General features: G+C 36.9%; 1 protein-coding gene and 1 non-coding gene across 3 annotated transcripts in view; one reads left to right on the top strand and one right to left on the bottom strand.

Annotated features, from left to right (window-relative positions):
- Positions 1-23,212, bottom strand: part of CEP192 (centrosomal protein 192) — a 65,134-nt gene that overhangs the window by 7,942 nt on the left and 33,980 nt on the right. For both annotated transcript variants that reach the window (XM_035317532.1, XM_035317531.1), the window contains exons 27-40: positions 22,902-23,069; positions 20,869-20,959; positions 18,913-19,089; positions 18,163-18,423; positions 17,871-17,989; positions 16,844-16,953; positions 15,128-15,263; positions 12,731-12,903; positions 12,252-12,375; positions 8,141-8,246; positions 6,252-6,456; positions 4,911-4,990; positions 4,093-4,188; positions 2,571-2,690 (exon numbers count right to left, since the gene is read on the bottom strand). In XM_035317532.1, coding sequence (XP_035173423.1) covers positions 2,571-2,690; positions 4,093-4,188; positions 4,911-4,990; positions 6,252-6,456; positions 8,141-8,246; positions 12,252-12,375; positions 12,731-12,903; positions 15,128-15,263; positions 16,844-16,953; positions 17,871-17,989; positions 18,163-18,423; positions 18,913-19,089; positions 20,869-20,959; positions 22,902-23,069 — 1,966 coding nt within the window. The remainder of the gene's footprint in view (positions 1-2,570; positions 2,691-4,092; positions 4,189-4,910; positions 4,991-6,251; positions 6,457-8,140; positions 8,247-12,251; positions 12,376-12,730; positions 12,904-15,127; positions 15,264-16,843; positions 16,954-17,870; positions 17,990-18,162; positions 18,424-18,912; positions 19,090-20,868; positions 20,960-22,901; positions 23,070-23,212) is intronic.
- On the top strand, positions 10,182-10,253 carry TRNAG-UCC. The gene has a single exon. It is a non-coding gene; the product is annotated as a tRNA-Gly (tRNA).

Here is a 23,212-nt window from a genome sequence, read left to right on the forward strand (position 1 = left end):
TGCTTTGACTCCCTACTGATTTTGCCTGTTTCAAATGAAAGCAGTATGTTAATGCTGTCCAAATGGTTACGTTCAGTGCTGTTGATCCAAAGGAACCTCAGGAGCATATGAATCTGTTTAGCTTTAAAATTGGAATTTGTTTTGCTCACTGAGCTTAAAAAGTCTTTCCTCCTCTTATTCCAAGAATACCCAAAGAAGATGAAGCTTCCATACCACTGATAACAATAAAAACCATATCATGACTTCTAAGCGACTATATGTTTTGTGTTTAGCGTTGAGAAATTGAGCTCAGTTTGTTCACTTTGCCTGTTGCCAAATGATGTACTAAAAAGTTAGTTACACAGCTAAAGTACACAAATTGTGCTTAAAAAATGTAGTATCTTCAAACAATAGCAAGAGTTCTTTATTCAGCTCTCAACTTTCCATGTGAGCAATCATAACTCAGACAGGTTCTTGCTGATTCACTGCTTTACCCAGAACAGACCAATACTTAAACCAAAATACCAATCCAAGAGATTTGTGCACAATGGTGATACTTATTTTTACTCCAATGATTTTTGACCAGTTTGTGATAGCAGTCTATCAAATGTTTTTCAGGAAAAAGAAAGACTGAATTTGAATCACCAGAGTACTGACATGCTCGAGCTGCAAAGGGTATGTACAGTTCTTGCTTTCTCTGTCCATAGAACCAGATTGGAGACAGGACCTTCTAAGCTGCTGACTATGGTTTCTAGCTGCAGGGACTACAAATGCATGCAGAGCATAATCAAAGTCATAGATAATTGTTTCTTAAAGAAAAAAAAAAATCAAAGCAGTGTCACTGATTTTCCTAAATTCACCTGTTTCTTTTAGTTCTTTCCTGATCTCCTTCACATTTTCTTTTCTTTTGAAGTGGCGTAATAAAAAAATACTGCTCAGTCATTGTGAATGACAGTCAGTCTTCCGACTTCGTTTTATCAAAAGTCACATTAACCATAGCAGTAGCCCCCTTTGCCTCAGCAAACCCACCATGATACAAGTCCTTTTCAAAGTTGTAATAATGCAGTCTGAACTCTTGGTCCCCGGGACATAATAGACAATAATTGACTCGTCATATCAACTAAAAGTGGATCTGATTAAAAAGCTGCAACCATCTAAGTAAATGTTCTGTGTCGACCTCTCTTGCAAACTGATACACAGTTCCTTACCCAGATGATAAACAAAATGTTTTCAACTCTTTCAAAATGATCTCAAGATATTTCTGCAATGTTTTTCCCATAAGCATATGGAGATGCTGGAATGATCTAACTGTTAAAACAGCTTTAGAAAAAAATCAAGAGGAACAAATCTGACATGTTAGTTCAAAAACTTTAATATCAAGTTGTGCTGCTCAAAGATTTAACACAACTCTGACAACTAGTCATGTTCTAAGAAGGGAATCATCCAGAACTCTAGATTTCTAATAAAGAATTAATCTTCTCTCAATTTCAACATGCTTTTAACAGTCAAATGATAGATGCTTTCCTCATTTTAAAGAAACTTATATTCAAAGAATTTGATGAAATCTAAAAAAATCTCTCTCAAACCAGATATTATACAGGTCTCATTCTTCCTGCAAAAATTAGAAGCCACTTAACATATACATCACTAACAAGCCCACTTTTCAACATAATTACTGGGAAGAACAAAGACCCTACAAAAAAAAAAAAAAAAAAAAAGGCAGGTATCTTGCCAAGAAGGATAAGTAAAATTCCTTCTACTGAAACATCCTTGGTACTCTACAGAAAGACCCTAAGTATTTACCTGGGCTTCTCAAAAAAATCAAGTCCAACTTTCTGGAGAGGACATAAAAACATATAGTAATCACATAATACCTAACATACAAAGTTGTTCACATTGAGCTCACTTAACCAAGCATTAGAGTTCACTCTTAAAGAGTTCACTCCTTCAAGTGCCTCATGGTGAGGTAGTGATTAAAAGAAAAGTAAGGAAAGAACGCAGAAAACTAGTTGTAAGACCCAAACCCTTCTCTCCAAGGTCACCATAATATGAGACCTGAGGAACATGGGGTGTACAAAGGAGAGCTCAGATCTAATCGCTCCCACGTATAAGTGTCAAAAAACACTCCCATCGATACTGAGCTCTGATAAAGGCTTCAAATAGACTTCATCGGAAACATATCCATGTAACCAATATACGTGTTTTTAAATTCCAGTATTGCATTAAGTTACGTATTAGAGCAAAGGGCAATTACTTTGATATTCATTTACATAAATGAAACCAGTGTATTGTGTCTGATATAAGCCAACCTGCCTCTACAAAAAGAATTCCCACAGGGGTCAAGTTTCTCTACTTTCTCTGAGCAGACAAATATTTTACATGTTTAGTGACAAAAGGTAATGCATTATCATATAAGCAAGATAAGAAATGTATTTTTAATATAAGAAAAGCAGTACAATTTCAGCTAACAAAATATTCCCCTTTTTTTCAGAATCATATTGGGGCATGCCAGAAATACTACTATATAGTAACATTAATAGATTATCAAAAAATTATGCTCAGGACAGACTTCATAGCATTTATATACTCACTATTCCAGAAAGCTGAAATCTTAGTTTGTGTTTCCAACTAGGTTTCTCAACAGGGTGACACTCAAGGTCCCAAAACTGGGAGTAATCCCCAGTGTCTCTAGGTAGAAATATTAGAGCAACCTACCAAAGCAAGAGAAAAAATGTGCAGAAGTTTACTAAAATAAACTATCCAACTTTACAATCGTACTTACACAGTTACAGTTAAGCCAGCGCAAAATTTGTTCACTACAGAAATTGATGCATACATTAATGGCTCATCCTCCCTAACACACAAATAAAAAAAAAGTTCTGATGAAATGGGTTGTGTAAGCACTCACACAGAAATTAAGTTCAGCTAATCTTCCTTAAAAAATGTCAGCAAGTGCTTGCACAGTTATTTTTATTAATGGGTGAGAAGTGTACCACAAGGGGAACACGTCAGCTAAGTTGCCAACAGATCAGTCTATAAGTAGCCTGTACTACAGTTACTAGAAGGACTGAAATTTAAAGTAAATTACATGCCACATAATTGATCATCCTTAAAGGCCACCTATGTAATAAAGGATCCTTTCTATATAATGTCGTACCTGGTTAATTCAACTGTAGCCTTGCTTTGATTTCAGAGTTGGGATAAAAAGAGAGCTAATAGTGACAGCAACCTACACCTTATCATCTGTGCCCAATAGTCTCATACGCCAATAATCAAAATGTTATTCTAATAAATACACCTGAATTGGGACTGATAAGGCAAACACATTTGTTTAAAATCAGAATCCAGTAATGGTTTCCAGTAGTAGCATAACCAATGAAACTGAAAGGAAATCTTCTATTTATCGTAAATAGATCCTAAATTGCATCATCAATATTGCAATCTGTAACGAGTAAGATAGGTGTTCATGAAGATTAACAGACAGAATTGGAACAGACCGGGGATTGGACTAGATGATCTTTCAAAGTCCCTTCCAATCCCTGACATTCTGTAATTATAGTAGTATTTAGGGGAGAAGGTAAGGGACAAAAGCCCTATAGAAACCCCTTCAAGTACATCTCTGAATGTGTTTTATAACTGTGGTTATGAAACCCTCTACTGGCCAGAAGATAAAATTGTAAGTCAAATGATACCAATTTCAAGAACAAACATTTGTTCCTATAGAACTACAAAAAGAGACCTCTCCTTAAGGAAGAGAAACTAGTTCTCACATCAGTTTTGTAATCACACAGTATGAGTTGTAATGTTGTTGTGGATTTTACAAAGCATTTGAAAATAATTTTCTGTTCTAGGATAGTTTATTTCTAAAACACACAAAAAGTGGCACAAAGTCAAACTACAGATTTCATGAATTCTTAGAATCAACTCAGCTGACACTGTAACAGCCAAGGTAAGAAGACAGTGAGTGGGAAGTAGAGACTGACTACCTGATACACATTATCAGATAGAATATAACCAGCTTCAAAAATTCAACTGCTATTTCCAAGAATTTCTCCCATAAGGCATCATTTTACAGTTAAGGTAAATTGATGTATTTCAAGCATATTAATGTACCTTTTCTTTTCCGTGAGCTTCAAGAGTACCAGAAACACGGTAACATCTGAAAGCAGAGTACGTAACCCTATAAACAGAATCAGTTCCATCCACATCCTGCAAATAAAGTTACGAGTCAGATTCAGAAGACATTAAAGAAACACACACGCATGCACATGCACTATCCTTGCAAAGGACTGAAAAAAATGCACTCAAACTACTTTCAAATAAACAAACATTGAATCCTTTGGCAAATGAGCCGAGACATGAAACTACTACACAGAGGAAGTCACCATTCTACCTTAAAACCAAAGGGACCATCTCAAACTATCACAAAATAGTAAAGTATTTACAGACATTAACATTACAGCTACAATCGCAGAGGCAACAGAAGCGTGATTCAAATATCCTTGACTTAACTTTAAATGCCCTACAGAGATATCACATATAGTATGCTAGAAGCACAAGTCTCTTAACAAGGTAAGCTAGTCTGGCATTCTGGATCAGAAATGAACACACATCTTTTACTTATGTTTGATTATTTAAGGCAATCTGTAGGATTACATTGGATGAGCACTGGCAAATTCTTCAAGTGAACCAGAAATTGTCCCACACAGCACTGATTCACAGCCAGAGAGCACAGTACGGAGGAAAAGAGTAGAACTTTTCCTTCATGTGGACAGGCAGAAAAACTGAGAAGAAACCCTGAAACTGAGTTCAGGCTGAAGTATGTATTTTTTTCTGGAGAGGCTAGAAGGAGAAAGAGCAGCAGGAAGAGGGAAACAAGAAAAAAAACAAGAGATTGGTGCTGAACACTACCAATACAAGCATTCACTCACTTTAACATAAGGTGGCGTAAAAGACGACAAATTCCACCTTACATTTTCATCTCCCTTATTCTCCATTTCCAGGTAACTCTCTGGAAGAGAAACATCAGACAGATAAATATATAAACATATTAAAAGCCTTTGGTCAAGTACGTTTAGTTAAAAGGATTTAAACAGAAAGCCTGTATTTCCAGACACAAAGACATTTCATGGAAACAGTTCTCACGATGCCAAGTAGATTTGAAACTTCAAGAGCAGACTTAAAGCACACTGTTGTAAAATCCGTGAAAGCTCATATAAATAAATTTGTAAATCTTCTAGTGAAGAACAATATCAAAGATGCTTACAAGAAACAAAGTGAGACCTACACCTAACCCTCAATAACCCTAAACAATAATAGATAATTCTACCAAAGACTGTTAAGCATGTCCAAGAAAGTTACATGAATGTACTGCTTGTAGTAGGAAGTAAGCTTAAAATCCAGAATAAGACCATTATAAGAGAGAAATCTAAGTCACCTTCAACATTCTGAATTTATTGCATTCAGATTTTTGGCAGATATCTTCTCTTTCTAGAGCACCCCCCCAAAAAAAAATAAAAATGAAAATAAATTGTCTTTCAAGATATTATTTGGCTGCTTAGTGAAGAACACCAACAGTATTCTTGTTTGGGACCAACCAAACCAAGGACTAACAAATCTGGTATGTAGATGACAGAACGATAACTCCATACAGTAATTTGAAGAATTTTAAGCATTACTGGAATTAAAAGTACAAACTGAGGATTTTAGAAACCATTGTCAACAACATCTTCCTAGATCATTCCTAGATCATTTTGAACAGGACAGGGATAGCCAGTCTCATAGCTGACATTCCTATTGTCCTAAGGAAGAACGTTTATTTCTCTTCTACACATAGATAGCTTCAGCTAATATCTTAGGGACACATACAAAGATGAAGAGAACAAGTGTATTTCACAATAGCATGATCCAAAAAAAGGTTCAACAAAACACATTAACCACAAGGCACTTTCTTTGCGGAGGCACAGTATGGTTGCATTCATCATAATTTAAGGAATTGGCAACTTATCTGTCTGTATGTAAACTATCTGCAAGAAACGGTGTTGCTATACCACATAAGGAAAAAAAAAAAAGGTTCTTTCTTTCTAAAAAGGATACCATCACAAGGACTAACATTTCAGCAAATATCAAAAGAGGGAACTGTCCAATCACACTGGATGAAAACAACAAAAACCAAGTCAATGTATTCTAGTTCTCAAACATGCAATATAGTAAACAAAAACTATGAGCGTAAGATACTGCAGATGTTCCATTTACTATGCAAGTATTATTACCTGAGCTTTCGCCAACTCTGGTTTTAGGAAACAGAACAGATCTGTTCTTTATTTCCATTTTTGTTAAGGGGAGTGCTGAGAGAGGTTTTGCCACATGAACAGTAGGACTTGCAGACTGTAGAGTAAATATATCCCGTCTTCTAGATGGAGAGCCTACTCCAGGCACATCTTGTACATTCTCCTCTTGAATCTGCACTTTAATAATCTTTTGCACAATTTGGAGAGTAAGAAAGATTTAAATAGTGAACATTTTTATATCAACAAGTCAAACCATTAAGCTCTATTTCCTTGAGCTGTAAGAATTCACATTGTCCAGCTTCACATTCCAACAGAAAAAAAAATGAATTACTTGGTCTTCTCTAACTTCAGTTCATAAGGTTTTAAGATTGTAAGACAAAGTTGCGTCTGAGGATCTTTAGGCTGGATATTAGGAAAAAATTTTCTCACTGAAAGGGTTGTGAGGCACTGTAAAAGACTGCCCAGGAAAGCAGCTAAGTCACCATGCCTGGAGGTATTCAAAAGACATGTAGATGTGTTGCCTAGGGACATGGTTTAGTGGTAGACACAGCCATGCTAGGTTAAAGGTTGGACTGAATGATCTTAGAGGTTTTATCCAACTTAAGTGACTATGATTCTCTCCAAACCTTTTTCATATTGTAAAACATAACAGTTAAAGATGTGTAGAATGTTCATTTCCTTCTCAACTTATTCTTCTCATCAAGTTCTCTGCATTTTTTTTTTGAGGGGGGGGGGGGAGGGGAGGGGGGAAGACGGTGTGCAGTGGGGCTTGTTTGATTTAAATCAGAATCACAGAATGTTTTGGGTTGGAAGAGACCTTAAAAGATCACCTAGTCCTACCACCCCTGCCATGGGCAGGGACATTTCCTGCCCAAGGTTGCTCATCTAGCCTGGTCTTGAACACTTCCAAGGATGAGGCATCCACAAGTTTTCTGGGAAATCTGTTCCAGTGCCTCACTGCCCTCATAATAAAGAATTTCTTCCTAATATCCAATTTAATTCTACCTTAATCCCATTTAAAACAGTTACCCCTTGTCCCATCACTATGCTCTCTGATAAAGAGTCCCTCCCCCCAAAGCAGTTTCCAGTTCTGTATCATGCACATCATTTTCCTTCATCAAGAAGGTAAGTAGATAGGCTATTTTATCCTTTCAGTGTCTTTAATTTATCTCCCTGCACCATTATAATTAACCCAAAATACATACTGGCTGTAAAAATGACAATCAAATGTCTATTTCTTTGGAGGAGATTACCAAGGAGCCTTTCTACTATTACGCTGATGAAAGCACAAAACCTGTTGGCTTCATAAATTTTATTATTATGCCTTAATTTAATCAGGGCAAAGTCTTGGCTTAAAACACATGAAGAGGAGAATCTGTTCTACACATTATCACAGACTTGTCCGCCAGAAGGTTAAATTCACCTTAAGGGTGCCCAAAAGGAGCTGTGGTGTCTTGTCCAGTAACCTATTTTAACTTCTTTCATCTTAAAATATTATATAGATCAGTTAGAGTTCTATATAAAAACAAATACATAAATATATATGTAAATATAAAAAAGCAGAGACAAATATATATATATATATAGATAAAAATATAAATCTAGCATTTCTAGAAATTGATGTATAAGTGATGGGTATACAGATGCAATTTTTGTTGGCAATTCAGTCTAAGTGTTTGTGTTACAGTACTTCTTTAGAGACAAACTCTAAGGTGAACTTTACAAATTTGGGGAAGTTGAGTAGATAGGGGATTTAAATGAGAATCAAGTTTATAGAAATTGTGCTCCACATCTAAAAGATTTTAGCAACATTACTAGCTCTTATGCAGCAAAGCAAAGTCAAAAACTCAGCTCTCAAGTAAGCCACGTACTTTTTGTCCATTATCACAATGGATATAGATTAGCCCACTCCAAGGAATTACAGAAGGCTTCGTGGCAAGTGATGGATTAGGACTCACCAGAATTAGTGTACGGCTCCTAATAAAAGGAAAAAAAAAAAGTTAGCACTATCCTCATATTAGATTGAACGTCTAAAATAGAGCTCACTTGCTCAATAATGAATGCATTTTTAAGATAGTAAATAAGTGAAGATGATCTAGAAATAAATTTAAGATTTTTGCACATTCAATTTACTATTCAGGTTTAGTTATTAGAAGATTAACAATAACAAGTTTTATAAGTTTAAGTTTTATAAACTTGTTATTGATGGTTGTATAAGTGGACTGAGGGGGAAAAAAATATTTATCATTAACACATACAACCTGTCAGGCCACATAAAACTACATGAATCACATAAAATAGATAAAATAAAGCTTCAATGCTAGTCCACAAGGAAATTACTGTTCAAAAATAACTGCACAAATTATAGCTTCGAAACCAATTCTAGTTTTAGATAAGCAACTTGCTTTCCTTCCTCCCATTCAGAACCACTGACTTTCAAAAAAAAAAAAAATGCTTTTAAAGTTATCAGTGGTTTTTATGCTTATTCTGGGTAGGGGGAACTGGAGAGTCCACTGAACTCATTCCCAAGCAGTTACAACCTAACCCAGTCATTTGACCAGCGAGAACCTAAGTTCTGATTTACACGTTCCATATTCCATATCACAAAATCTTAAACATAAAAGAGAGCAGAAAGAAAGCAACCTTGTTGCTTTCTGCTATCAAACAGACATCAACAGCCTTAAAATACTAAATCAGGATATCCATATTTCTTAAAGAATTGTTTCTTCTTAAAGAATTGTTTCAATAAATAATGGGTAGGATTTTAGTTTCTATCAAGAGGAACCCTTTCATTGGCATAGCCAATCACTACATACACAGAGCAACTGCAACCATATATGTATATATATATTTTTTTTATTAAAATCTCAGCATTTTTCAGAATCTTCGCACTTATGGTACTTATTTACACTCTCTCCCTCTCTCATACACAAGCTGTGTATGTGAGAATATGACTTACTAAGTACACAGGCCGTCTCAGTTACCCGTTGTCACAAACCATTCCATTGTCAAGGAGAAGCTGATAGGAGCCAAGACATTTACTGCAAACTTCATATACAAATCCGATTTGCATGGAGTCACAAACCACATGTGTCTCAAAGATCATATTCAGCCTGACAACACAGTGCTTTCATTGCTGTAGAATGGAGCAGTCCAGGGAAGAAAAATTTTGCCTAACCACCCTTTCAAACTTTATTCAGAAGAGAAGCCCCAGAGACGCTTTCTGAAGAAGACTCTTGCAGTCTTTCCCAATTCTAACATTCCCTGCTCCAAAAGGGCATCTCCTTTCACCATCACTCAGCACTGAGACGCTTCCACATGAAAATCTTCAAATGCTACCAAATTTGGTAGGGACTCTGGATTTCATTATTCCACATTCAGACAGGTAGAGGTTGCCTCAATCACATTCCAGTGAACTTAAGAGTTTTAGTCAAGCTGAAACAGGAGACAGCCTGCTTGATCTGACATGCTCAAACACAGCAAAGGCAGTCCTTGATCTTTGGACTTGCTTTCACTGCCACTAAGGAATCATACCTTCTCCTTTCCTAGCCTAAATCAGTTCAAAAATTCCACACAGCTCCAGCAATCACAGTGCTTATTATAAAAGATTCTGCCTGAACGGCACAACTGCTTTTGGCACTGCAGTGAGATGGTCATGAAAAGCAGAAAAACAGGCAAGTGTAGCTTGCCATGCTTAGGTTAGCTGTTCCCACAGGTCTGTTTCCTGGTTGCAGACCTCCATTCTCGATCCAGACTACTTCCTTTGACTCAACTTGTTAGGTTTCAACACATTCTTCTCTAGTGAAAGGAATACATTTTAAAATTATGCAATACAATACTTTCTTTAATGCTGTCTTCAATTCTGTCTTACCAGAAAATCATTCCTCAGACAGGCCTGAGGCTAAGGGCACAGCGTTGGTGGTATAGTGGTGAGCATAGCTGCCTTCCAAGCAGTTGACCCGGGTTCGATTCCCGGCCAACGCAATTACAATTTTAGTCAAGGGAGTTAAATCCAATTGGAGGTTGGTCACTAGTGGAGTCCCCCAGGGCTCGGTACTGGGACCAGTCCTCTTTAACATCTTTATCGACGATCTGGACGAGGGGATGGAGTGCACCCTCAGTAAGTTTGCAGACGACACCAAGTTAGGTGTGTGTGTCGATCTGCTCGAGGGTAGGAAGGCTCTGCAGGAGGATCTGGAGAGGCTGGACCGATGGGCCGAGGACAACAGTATGAAGTTCAACAAGGCCAAGTGCCGGGTCCTGCACCTGGGGCACAACAACCCCAAGCAGAGCTACAGGCTGGGAGATGTGTGGTTGGAAAACTGCCTGGCAGAGAAGGACCTGGGAGTATTGGTTGACAGTCGGCTGAATATGAGCCAGCAATGTGCTCAGGTGGCCAAGAAGGCCAGCAGCATCCTGGCTTGCATAAGAAACAGCATGGCCAGCAGGTCCAGGGAAGTGATTGTCCCCCTGTACTCGGCTCTGGTGAGGCCGCACCTTGAGTACTGTGTTCAGTTCTGGGCCCCTCGCTACAAGAAGGACATGGAGGTGCTCGAGCGAGTCCAGAGAAGGGCAACAAGGCTGGTGAGGGGTCTGGAGAACAAATCTTATGAGGAGCAGCTGAGGGAGCTGGGGTTGTTCAGCCTGGAGAAGAGGAGGCTCAAGGGCAACCTTATCACTCTCTACAGGTACCTAAAAGGAGGCTGTAGCGAGGTGGGGGTTGGTCTATTCTCCCACATGCCTGGTGACAGGACGAGGGGGAATGGGCTAAAATTGTGCCAGGGGAGGTTTAGGTTGGATATTAGGAAGAACTTCTTTACTGAACGGGTTGTTAGTCACTGGAATAGGCTGCCCAGGGAAGTGGTTGAGTCACTGTCCCTGGAGGTCTTTAAAAGACATTTAGATGTGGAGCTTAGGGATATGGTTTAGTTGGAGGACTTCTTAGTGTTAGGTCAGAGGTTGATTCTGTATGAAACGTTCAACACATCATTGTTTTTAGTTACTGGAAAGTTGTTCACTGTCATCTCTTTTTGAGACCATTGTCTCAGCACTGATTGAATCTGCAAGGGGGTGGCAGACACGCTAGCACTTAAAGAGAATCCTCGTTATTTTGTTCTCACTAACAGTGAAAGTTTCCCTACAATACATCCAAGGATTTACATCTATATAAATATGGAATTGATTAAATGCATCACATCTTGCACAGTGATGCAGAACTGAAGAGTGTCTGCTCTGAGGAACCATGTACGAGATTAATGCAACTACCTATTTCTTTTTTGTGGAATATGAAATTTATGTATTTATTGCGTGTAGTTCAACAGCGGGGTCTTAAAAGCCTTTTTCTTTTTTCAAGTCAGTTCAGAAAAAGAGGTGTCGAGAAATCTCAAATATTTCATTGTGCAAGATTTTTTGCTGACATCTGTGACAAGTCTCACACACAAACAATGCAGTTATGACACTGTTCCAGAATACTGCCAGTTCAGGCAGAAGTGAACTGACACTGGTTTGCCATGTGTTTCATACTTAAAGGCACTGAGAACCCAAAGGCTGAGTAGCAAAAAAAAAAAAAAAAAAAAAACACACACACAATTGTCAGAATACAAAAATAAAAATGATCAAAATCTGATGAATATCAGCACATTAGTAAATCAAATAAGCTATTTTACATGCACAGGTCATTCTTAAACAAAAAACTATCCTGCAAGGAGATTTTTAAAGCTTCGGTTCTGTTGACCATCCAGCTCCTATAAAATTATATGAAAATAATAGCATTTCCATGCACAGAAAACACTTAGTATCCAGGTAACTTTGTATATGACAGAAGAACATTTCTTTGTATAAAGAACTATAAAAGAATAAATTCATAAGTTATCAAGCTTAGATGTACATTTTAGCTGACAAAATATGGAACCTACCAAAACAAATTGCTCCAAGCCTCACTACACTTTTACATATAAAGGAAAACTATGAAAAGGAACTTACTCTGGTTCAATAACTCCATGTTGTGGGGTTATAGTAAGGCAGTGAGCTGGCCATGAAAGCTCAAATGTCAGCATCCTATTAGAATGGTTGACAATTTGTACATGCCCAGTATCAGCTGTTCCACCTGTAAAACAGAGAGGCTATAAACAGCTAATATGTAAAAAAAAAAATCACAGTAGTGTCCAGAAGTCAGAGACATATCAATTAAGATAAAGTATTTTCTGCCCTATTTTTACAATTTTCACAATGCTTTAAGATATTTGTAATTATGTAACAAATATTATAGGTATATAAACATGTATAACACCTTAACCCCAAAAATATAACCACAAGTGTTCAAGCCAAGGTTATTGGTTGGGTGCAACATTACATGAAGCGAGATTATTGCTCAAGCAACATTTACAAACACAAATATACTAAGTAGTACAGTTACTTTAGTACTAGAATGTTTGTTTTATTAACTTCAGAAAAATACTTACTGAGAGAAGGAGATGTCAAAATCAAGTGTTCAGGCTTAACAGCCCAAGTCTGTTGAACTTCTACTTGATTCTGAATGAGATCATCAGTTTTTACAGCTAATGGAGGACCCTGAGGTCCTTTAACGGGAAGAACATCCAGAGTTGCATTGATATGTCTGACACAGTTCTCAGATCTTGAAAAATAAGATTGGGTTAAGCAAAAGAAGTAATGAAAATAACTTAGTAATTGTAACAGCCTACTTTTAATATTTTTCAAAATTTAATACTGAAATAAGATGCTCTTCGCATGTGTTTTCAGTTTAAATTTCAGTTATAAAAAAATGAAGTCAGCAGCTAAATCATGATGCAGCTTTTTCCCAGGATGTTTAGAAGTGGCTTAATGGAAGGTACTAAAACAATTATCTTGAAGTGGTAGCAAAGTAAATAGCTTTCTCTATACTTACTTAGATTAAGAAGGCACTACAGCGAGAAACAAATCAGTGCAAGTTGTCTTTAGCAGAATCACATAATACCTGAGGTCAGAAGGGACCTCTGGAGATCAACTAGTCCAAAAACCTGCACAAAACATGGTCAGCTACAGCAGGTCAGTCCAGGCAGCTTTTAAATTTCTCTACAGATAGGAACTTGACAACTATGTGGCAGCCTGTTCCACTGCCTGACCACCCTCAACAGGAAAAAAAAAAGTTTCTTATGTTTAAATGGAATTTCTTGCATTTCATTTTGTGCTTATTACCTCTTGACCTGTCACTGAACACTGAGAAGACTGGCTCTCTTCTCTACTTTCCCCATCAGGTATTTATACACATTGATAAAATTTTGCACCCCTATGTCTTCTTTGCTTGAGGTTAAGCTAACCCAGCTGCCTCAGCCCCTCCATGCAAGACACATGCTCCAATCCCCTAGCCTTCCTTATGGCCCAGCACTTCACAGTTTTGCTTGCAAAAACATGGCAGGTAAGCTCATATGCAAAAGCTAGGAAGTTGCTATTTTGGGATTTGGTGTATTTTCTTAAGTTAAAAGCTTAACTCGCGATAAATTTTATTTTAAATAGTAAAATAAAAGCAGAATTCAGCAATTCAGAGAAAAATAGGTAACTTTTGCTCCATACAGTGTTATGTAAACATTGCTCTTTTCCCTAATATGTCTACTTTTATTTTGTAAGCCTTCTGAGAATCCTCACACAGCTTAGAACAGAACTAATACCTATGGATTAATCCCTTAAGACAGCGATGAAATTGGGAAGGCAACCAATTCACACCCATGACACAGGATTTCACAATGGCCATATAAGTAGTTAACAGTTAGATCCCTTCTGAGAATTACAGCTTACTTGGAAAGTGAGGATCCTCATGATGCTTAGCCAGGGAATAAATCTAAAACTAGAAGAACTGTTAAGGCTATTAAGCATGGAGAAAAAAAGGCTTGAAAAGTGTCCTGCTTGCTGCTGTGGATACTTGCTTCCAGTCTCTATCTTTATGATCCCACCATGCCCAACAAACACCTTGCTAACCTACAAATCTGTCAAGTAGACCAAAGTGTTCAGCATCTGGAGCTCAACATGCACACGTGATTCCAAGGCAGTGTCTAAATATTAAACAGGACTAGGTAGGACCCTTTCTTCCCTTAAGTTACAGGATCTTGAGGTGAAAAAAAAAAGTATGACGACTCAAGAACCAACTTTGCTAATATACTCTTTATAGTGTTAATGTTAACCCATACTTTTTTTTCTTTTAGGTATTTTGTTTTTATGCTATGCTATCTTAACAATTTGGACTTGCACAGGATTTGGATCTTTCTGGAGCACTTAGCTCTAAGTGCTATAGCAACTTATCTAAACAAAAATAACAAGCCCAAATTAAAGACCAAGTCTCTGCCAATCCTCCAAAGATATCCTCAGTAACAGATCACGTCATTTGGTCAGGAGAGGAAGCTTCAGCACCAATCATTCTTTTGATGAACTATAGCATACATTACATTGCAAGTTTGGCACATGAGCTGGACAGGGAAAAAGCCACTAATCCTTACAAAAATAAACTAATTCCATCTCATTCCAAACTATCAAAAATTCTTGACAAGGAATGAAGTAGTTATAGTCCTGTAGGACCAACAAGAAAAGCTTAATCAGATGAAGAACAGGAAGTTGCAGATACAGTCCATATGGTCAATTTAAGAAACGGTTTAAAGGTTATTGTAACAGTTTAAGAGATTACAGAGAAAAACAGTGAGAAGAACCACCTATATACTCACTGGGGCCATTTAACTTGTGCCTCTGGGGCCTCTTTAACTTGTGCAGCAAGTCACTTTCCATTACTGTCATTAAAATCTTCATGATTTCAAATGAAAGGAGCCACACTTCAGTTGGGCATTATCTGAAAGTTATCCTTATAGTTACATTACCTGTTTGATTCCAGATGACGTCCAGGAGATTGCTGGAAACCATCCCGATCAAAACATCCAACCACAGTAAGGATGACTTTTCGCATATTTGCATAGAAAAGACGTATGTCACTTGTCCCCCGTGCAATATCGCACACTAGAAGAGTAATAGACAAATTCTAGTAAGAACAAATTAATATTACTCAGAAATTGCAGAGATTTAGAATATAATCCTAATTAATAATTTGTTGGATAACATACCATAGATCAAAAATGGCTTATAACAAGTTTACTTATCAGGCACAAACCAACATTAACATGAGATGCAACAAATGTAAATACACAAAAATTTTAACTTTTTAATAATATTTTCCACCTTTATGCAAATGGTACATACTAACCTGATTCTACACCCAATTCAAGTTAAAAGTTTAACTTTTTGCCCTGACAAATACAATTAATAAATTCCAAAGGCTTCGTAGAGACTCAACTTTTAAGAGAAGTTATTTTTCAATTACTCAATCTATTCAATCCAATGCCTTATTATTTAGTTATACCTGTAAATATCCAAAAGCCCAGAAATGTCAGCATATGATTTAAAAATAATTGTTTCATCAAAATTATTAATAATCTAGTCAAAATTTACTCCTTTGCCTTAAGCCACTTCATGTTAAATGGACAGAATGAAGAAGTGAACTTCTCACGGAAGATACATTTGATCCATTATTGCTTTTGTTGAATAGTAGATATCAGGGCAAATTATTAATATTTGTATACAAACCCACACATCTACACTTAACGATAAGACAGTAATAACTACTGTAGAAGCATTTTTAGTTAAAATTTACGTGCAACCAGAAACACGTTAGCAAAGCCAAGTCTTTCAGAAGGATGTCTATCAAAATGTGATTTTGGAAGCAAATAATTTATTCTGTCATATGTAATACCATTCAGCGTGGGAATACATTCATCCTATAGGATGACCATTATTTCTGCTCCATAAATTGCTGTTCTCTCCCCCCACACACCTTGTTTATTGAATTCCAGTTGTTTGTTCCCCAAATGCTGCTCACCTTCAGCCCACATGTCCCACGCCCCTTCAGCAGTAACCCCTCCCAGTCTGTAAGGTGATCCCAATATCCTCTCCAGCTGGCACGCTGTGGGCATTGCACTGAGCCATGAGGCTGATGGCTCCCCTGGGACAGCCCTAGGAGAGGCCAGCTCTCCTTCTTCAAGCACATAACTGGGGTTCGCCACCTGCCTCTGAGCTTCTCGTACTTGTGGAAACAGGCCTCGCATGGGCTGATCATTCTTTGATGGCCATGGGAACAGCAGGGACAGGGCATTATTGGGCTCCCCCACCTGCCATTGTTCCTCTGTGCTCCTGTGCCCTAATGACACTGAAACTTAGGAATGCCTGTAAGATTCTAGTTCCCTTAGGAGCGTGCATGCTGCCTAGTCTAATTGCAAGGTTACATATACCACACTGATGTATCAAGTGAGCAAACTGATGACAATGCACTGTTTCAAATGCTAGTGTTACTACATAGATCTGGGATGACAAGAAGGTAAGGATGGGCTTTAAATTAACACTGTTAACACTGTTAACAAAGAGCAAGAATAACCTAGTTTGCTTCCCTAAGAGCTGCTCTTCCAGCAGCCTTCCTCAAAGGATTATTTGCAGTGAAGTATTACATTTAAGTATTACATTTTTCTTTTGAAAGTTCATAGGCTTACCTTCTGTCACAAGCTGTTCCCCTTGAAATTCTTCATCGAATACAATGTTTCTCAATATGCTGCTTTCAGGGACTATGTGTTTTGCTACCTCAAGTTCACACATCATAGCTCTGTTACAGATAAGAAACAGGAGTCATTAAATTAGTCAAAATGTAGGAAGCATCAATACGAAAAGATGGGTAAGATTGTAAGAAACCAGCATCATTTTAACTTTTGTAATTTCTGGAACATCTAAGGTAGGCTGATTTGCTATCAAAACGATCACAAATGCAGCTATTCCATGAGCTTTTTATTGAAAGTTATATGGCAAAATTCAACTAGGTTTAATACTTCATTTGAATAACAATAAATGCGATGGCTTTCATAAAGTTTCAGGGAATGACATTTAAGAGCAATTGTGAAAGATTCATTCGCTTAATGAAATTTTGCACTGAATGAGGATCATCAGCACCTTAGTACTCTGCCTATTTTCAACATTTTGCATGATCATTACACACCATACACAGCACGAGTCACTTTTGTTAAACACAGAGCATGCCATTTAATTTTTGTGCATTGACAATATAGATTCAAATATAAATAGAGTAATATAGCCTCTACTTAAGCTAAGTAAAACATAACAGACACTAATGAAATCTGTAGAATTGTTGCTTTAAAAACTAAATCTACAAATGTATTGGAAAAAAAGGATACCAAAGTAGAAGACAATTCTTGATAGAATAAAAAGCAAAAATCCTCCCCCAAAGACAATACATTCAAATTCAAGAAAAAAAGAGAAAAATGAAAACCCTTACCTAGCTACAATATGTAAACTAAACATAAAACACAAACCACCACAAACAATGCCCCCTCGCCAAACAAGCTACCAGATGCAAGACTTACTGGATCTCCCCACATCATCAATGTTTGCTGTTTTGTGCTTGCCTTTTTGGAAGCATGTTAAAGCCATATCTGTGGCAGCATAAACCTCTAGCTTTAACATTTCATTAAACATCTCTCTACGGAACAATAGCAAAGTACATCTTACCTACGATATTGCTGCCTGGAAATTTCATCTCCACAGAAAAAACACACTGTTGATAACAATGTCTTTGCTCTAAGTAAGAGATTTTCCTTTTCCATAGGATTCCATGTTACAGTCATTACCTGATAAAAATAAGTAACATATTTTGAAAAAGTCTTAAATTTAGTACTAATGTTTGGAAAATTAAGTCAAACTTAAGTTAAATGAGATTTTAACAAACAACTGGTCAGATACTTAGTGATTAAAATAAATGTCATTAATGAAAAACTTACTCAGTATCAGGTAGTCTACTTACTTCGTATGTTCCTTCTCTTAGTACAAAGTTCTCCGGAGACACCATCATTACCTGAGGATCCATAACAGTTTTTGTCTGTAGGTTTGCAAAGCACAGTGCTTTAACATAAGCAGCCCGAGAACCTGTATTTCTTATGCGGAAGGAAGCTGTACTTAATCTTGAAGGCAATAATCCATCCAATGTTAACATATAACTGTCTGATAGTTTCTTAACACTTTCTAAAATTACGTTGCTAGTTCCTCCATATCCAGATAAAGGTATCTGGGGAAAAAATAAAAAGCAGTGCTTCAAATTAAAGCCTTACTAAAGCTTCTGTAAAACCACGTTCAACTATACAAAGACACACAGCAGAGCAACTGAAAATGATTAAAACGTAAACTGAAAAGACTTTTGAGAAATAAAGAAGCTTAAGTTCATTTAACTTGTTTCAAGTTCTATCTATAAAAGCAAAGAACTTCAGACTTTTGGCAGTTCTGGAGTTAAAATCTTGGGCTACTTTTACCATAGCGCATAAAATCTTGCTTCTTTCTTCACAAGTGGAAAAAAGTGCATACAAAGTTAAGGTGCTCAATATTTAAACTCTAAAATGTAACTGCCATATAATCTTTTAACAAGTACACAGATGTGCATCGTGAACATGTTGAAAAATTTTAACTTTTTGACAGAAACAGATATACAGTGATATATGTTCAACAAATTAAGAAAAAAATCTATGTGCAGAATTATTAGAATTTAGGTTAGAACTCTTACAGTAAACTTGATTCCTGGCCGTGATCGCATCCCCAGCTGTTTGATTTCCAGCTTTGCAAAGAAGTAAGTTACACGAGTAGGTGTAAACATCAAGTATATATTAGTGTCTTCTTTGGGACGGATTTTGAGTTCCCAACTACTAGTTAGGCGTTCTTCTGATCCAAATATACTTTGCAGCTATAAAAAAAAAGATACCAGAAGTGCACAACTACAGTGAAAAAAATATATACTAAAAAGACTGACTTCACTAACAACCCCAAATTAGCTTCATCAAAATCTGGATTAACTGAATTGACAACGTCAGATATTTAAGGTTACAATACTTAAAAGAAAAGATGAGGTTCAAGACACTTTATATTTTCTCACAGCGAGCACACCAATGCCTCTCAGTTTAGATCACAGAACTTCTTCCTTTCAATCCCCAATACAGTGTGTAAGGCTGAACTTAAGTAGTGCTACATTAATTCTCTCAGCTAAAGATTTTAGTTATCAGATCTGAAGACCTGGGGACAAAGGAGTATACATTTTTGAGGACTATATAAAAAAAAAATCTGTAGTTAAAATAATTCCAAAGACTAGTTCAAGTTTCTCCTTCACCCCTCTCATACACACAGTCCCTTGGAGTAAATCTGGAATCCTTCCAGCAAGGACCACTGAAGGATCACTCCAACAGGTATTGAGTTTGTTGTGCTATGGCAGTTTGAAGAGCTGTAAACAGAGCCTCAGTTTGATTCAACCTTGTTACAGTTTCAATTCTCCCTAAGGTTATCAGGGTAGATCCACTACCATGTTCATCTGGGTGGTCTCGGAGTAAATACATAGCTTGCTAGTCACTGATGTTTGTTTTTCTGTTTGTTTTTTACAAAGGAGCAAACACTTCAGGGCAAAGACAGCCAGCTACAGACACAAGATCCAGAGACAAAACACCTGTTTGGTTAAAGCATCAAATCTGTAAGAATCCACAATTTCGCTATGAAGACATTGATTTTAGGAAAATAAGTGAATAGCACTTTGAGATGATTGAGCTCAAAAAAAAGTTCTCAAAATATCTTGAAAGAAATTATGTATAGATACAGTCACAGGAACACTGTTCTGAGAAAGCACCAAAAGGTTAGGGAGATACAGCAGCAAGGAACTTGCTAGAACTCTCCAACTATTCTAACCCGAAGTGATGGCTTATCGATAAGGACACTTCCTAAAACAAGCACCAGCAGAAAAGGGAATACTGCTCCAATTTTGATCCCCACCACCTTCACTCAAGTAAGCAATGCCACAAAGAGCTATGTGAACAGCCTGGTCAAGAGTACTGCCAGCATTTACTGGCTGCCTCAGAGACATCCTTACCTGAAAAACAGAGTCTGAGGAGGATAACAACCTAATTCATAGAATTGTCCTTTTGTGCTAGCATGACCTTGCATGAGAAGTGAAATTGTACACAGCTTCAGTGTACATACTCTAATATAGAGACATGGGACACAGATTGGCAGATTGAACATCACCACCACACAGGATCAGAAGAGCAATCTAAATCCTTATCAAGTGCAGTATGAGACCATATGATGACCCAAAGTATCTCTATGAAAAGATAGCCAGAAAATTACAAAGACTTCCCCACCTTAATTCTTAATATATGCTTACTATGTGAAATTCCATCCCAAGTAGGCAAACTATTTTCAGTTGTGCCATTCCACTGAGCTAGTACAACTATATATTGAACCTCTAACCCCATTCAACTCCTCTGGACTGAAAACAGACTAGTGAGCTGCTATTCTAAAATAGCAAGTCCAAAATTCATTTTCTGTGATTAAGTTTATTTGCAGAGATCCTCTACAACTTGATTTCTAATCTAGCTTCGCTACCACTGAGCAAGCAGTACAAATGAGACAAGTTTTGACATTTTTATTATAAACTTATCCTGATAGATAACATAAATACTAAAGAGAAATTTGCAGTTACCTGAAAGCAGTCCTGATCCTGGCCTCTTATCACCAGTCTTAAATGCTGAGTCACAGATGGAGAGTTACTTCTTAGAGTTAACTTCTGCTGGCTGAAAAAAATATAAAGTTATACTTTGCAGCAGATATAAATTAACTATATGTATTTATTCATGGGAGCAATGTAAATGGGACAACTGAAAGTCATTCCATTAAAAAAAGTGACTTCCTGGTAGACCAGAATGTATTAGCTTGAAAGTTACTTCTATGTTCTCAAACAGACTTCACAGCATTATACACCATTACACATTGGTCCTCATAGAGCAGAAAAAATATATGTGTGTATATATATATATATATTATATATAAATAGTTTTTCTGAAGTTTAAATACTGTGAATAGCAACTTCAACTATCAAAGATCACAGCAGTTGTGTCAATACCAAAATTCCCTTAAAAATAAAAAATGAAAACCATTTCAAGACAGAAATGTTGTTAGATTATCCAGAACTACTCTGTTATACAAAAGCAGTCTTGTAACTAGCACAACCTAGATTCATTGGAACAGTGGTAGAGAACTAAATTAAGGATAACTTTTCCTTTTTATGTGCTCTTCTATAGGACTGTACCACAGAAAGTTATGGCCATTTGGCAGCATGAGGTTGATCAAAAAGCATTTTTTTCCCCTCTCTGATATGTCCTGGCATTGACCAGGCTTCCAAGTACTAAGATCCTTCTTCAGAGGTAAGAAGCCTCTCCAGAAAGAGGATCTAGTGCCTTTTTCACTTTAGTGAGTCAAAAACCAATCAACATAACAATCTGACCCTTAAAGCTGGTAAAAACAAGAGGAAGGATCATGCAGTTAGAGCAAATAGGAGGGAGAGAGGCCAAAGCCTCTCCCTCAGTTTTCAGCAGCAGACAGTTTTGTATTCTACTGAAACAAAAATTTTAAGAAGTTCAGCTTCCTAATAGTTTTTAGGAGTCAAAACTACTTTTCAGGATGAATAAAGAACAGAGTTGAGAAAATTATTCTGAAACACAAAACAGCAAAACTACTATATTAGAAATCCACTATCTTGACAGAAAAAAAAAAATACAGCTATCCGTAGGTTCTACGGATCACTTTAAAATGGTAACTGGGAACATCCAAGGGAAGTGGTGGAGTCCCCATCGCTGGGGGTATTTAAGGAAAGGCTGGACATGGTGCTTAGGTACATGGCTTAGTGGGTGACATTAGCAGTAGGGCAATGGTTGGACCAGATGATCTTGGAGATGTTTTCCAACCTTAACGATTCTATAATTCCTTGAGAAGTTCAGTATCAATACAAAACTGCTTTAGTCCCCAAAGTAATATAAGTCCAGAGATTTGCAGAACTCTCAATCTTGACACATAAAAGAAGCAATAAAGTATATCTCAACAGTTATGAAAAAATTTACTGGATTTTGGAATAGTGAAACTGGAATCTTGAAACTACATAACAATTCAGACAAGTAAGAACTAGTCTGAAAGATAAATAATCATGGTTAGGGATGCCGTGGATTCTCCATCACTAGTAGTTTTAACATCAGAACACCATTAAATTCAAATAAATTAATTTGGGGAAGTTCAACAGACTGTGCTATTCAAATTGTCAAATTACATTATCAGACTGGATTCTTCTAGACTTAATGGCAATGAATTGAAGAAAAACATCTATTTCTAGCAAGAGAAAGTCGTCATAAGAACCAATAGAATTTTTCCATCTTATCTGAAAAAGATTTTCTATTTCTACTTACATGACACACAAATCTTACAGAATCAGGTATTATTTAAACAAGAACTAAAGACTCTTGAATAAAGAAACCTTAAACAAGATCACAACTAGTTTCCAAAAATTTCCTGTCCAAAAATAAAATTTGTAATATACTGCTACTCTTACTTGCATACAAACACCTTAGCTTATCACCTGTGGAAGCTATTATTATATGAACAGGAACAGCACAGAAGTTGTGCTGCAAATAGCATCATATATTATACTATATTATACTGCATGTAAGTATTTTAAGTTTTACTTACACTGATCTTCCAAGCTTTACTCCTCCCCAGGCAATGAACTGCTTGTTGGAGAGAATGGGTGGGATGTCTGAGCAGCTGGCAGCTGTAGACACAGGTCTATTTTCCACCTCACCTTTCATCACCACTTCATACTGAGGCCCAGATGGCAGAACGAGGATTTTCAAAACACTTTAAAAAATAATTAAATAATTCTTAAGTCAATCACAGAACAAGATTAGCTAGTGAAAATAAAACATAACTGAAAAAATACTGTAGATAGGCCTTTTTAAACTACCTTCTTGAGGAGAAAACGCACTTTTATTTTACTAAGT

This window comes from Oxyura jamaicensis, chromosome 2, assembly GCF_011077185.1.
Source record: "Oxyura jamaicensis isolate SHBP4307 breed ruddy duck chromosome 2, BPBGC_Ojam_1.0, whole genome shotgun sequence".
NCBI classification, from domain to species: domain Eukaryota; kingdom Metazoa; phylum Chordata; class Aves; order Anseriformes; family Anatidae; genus Oxyura; species Oxyura jamaicensis.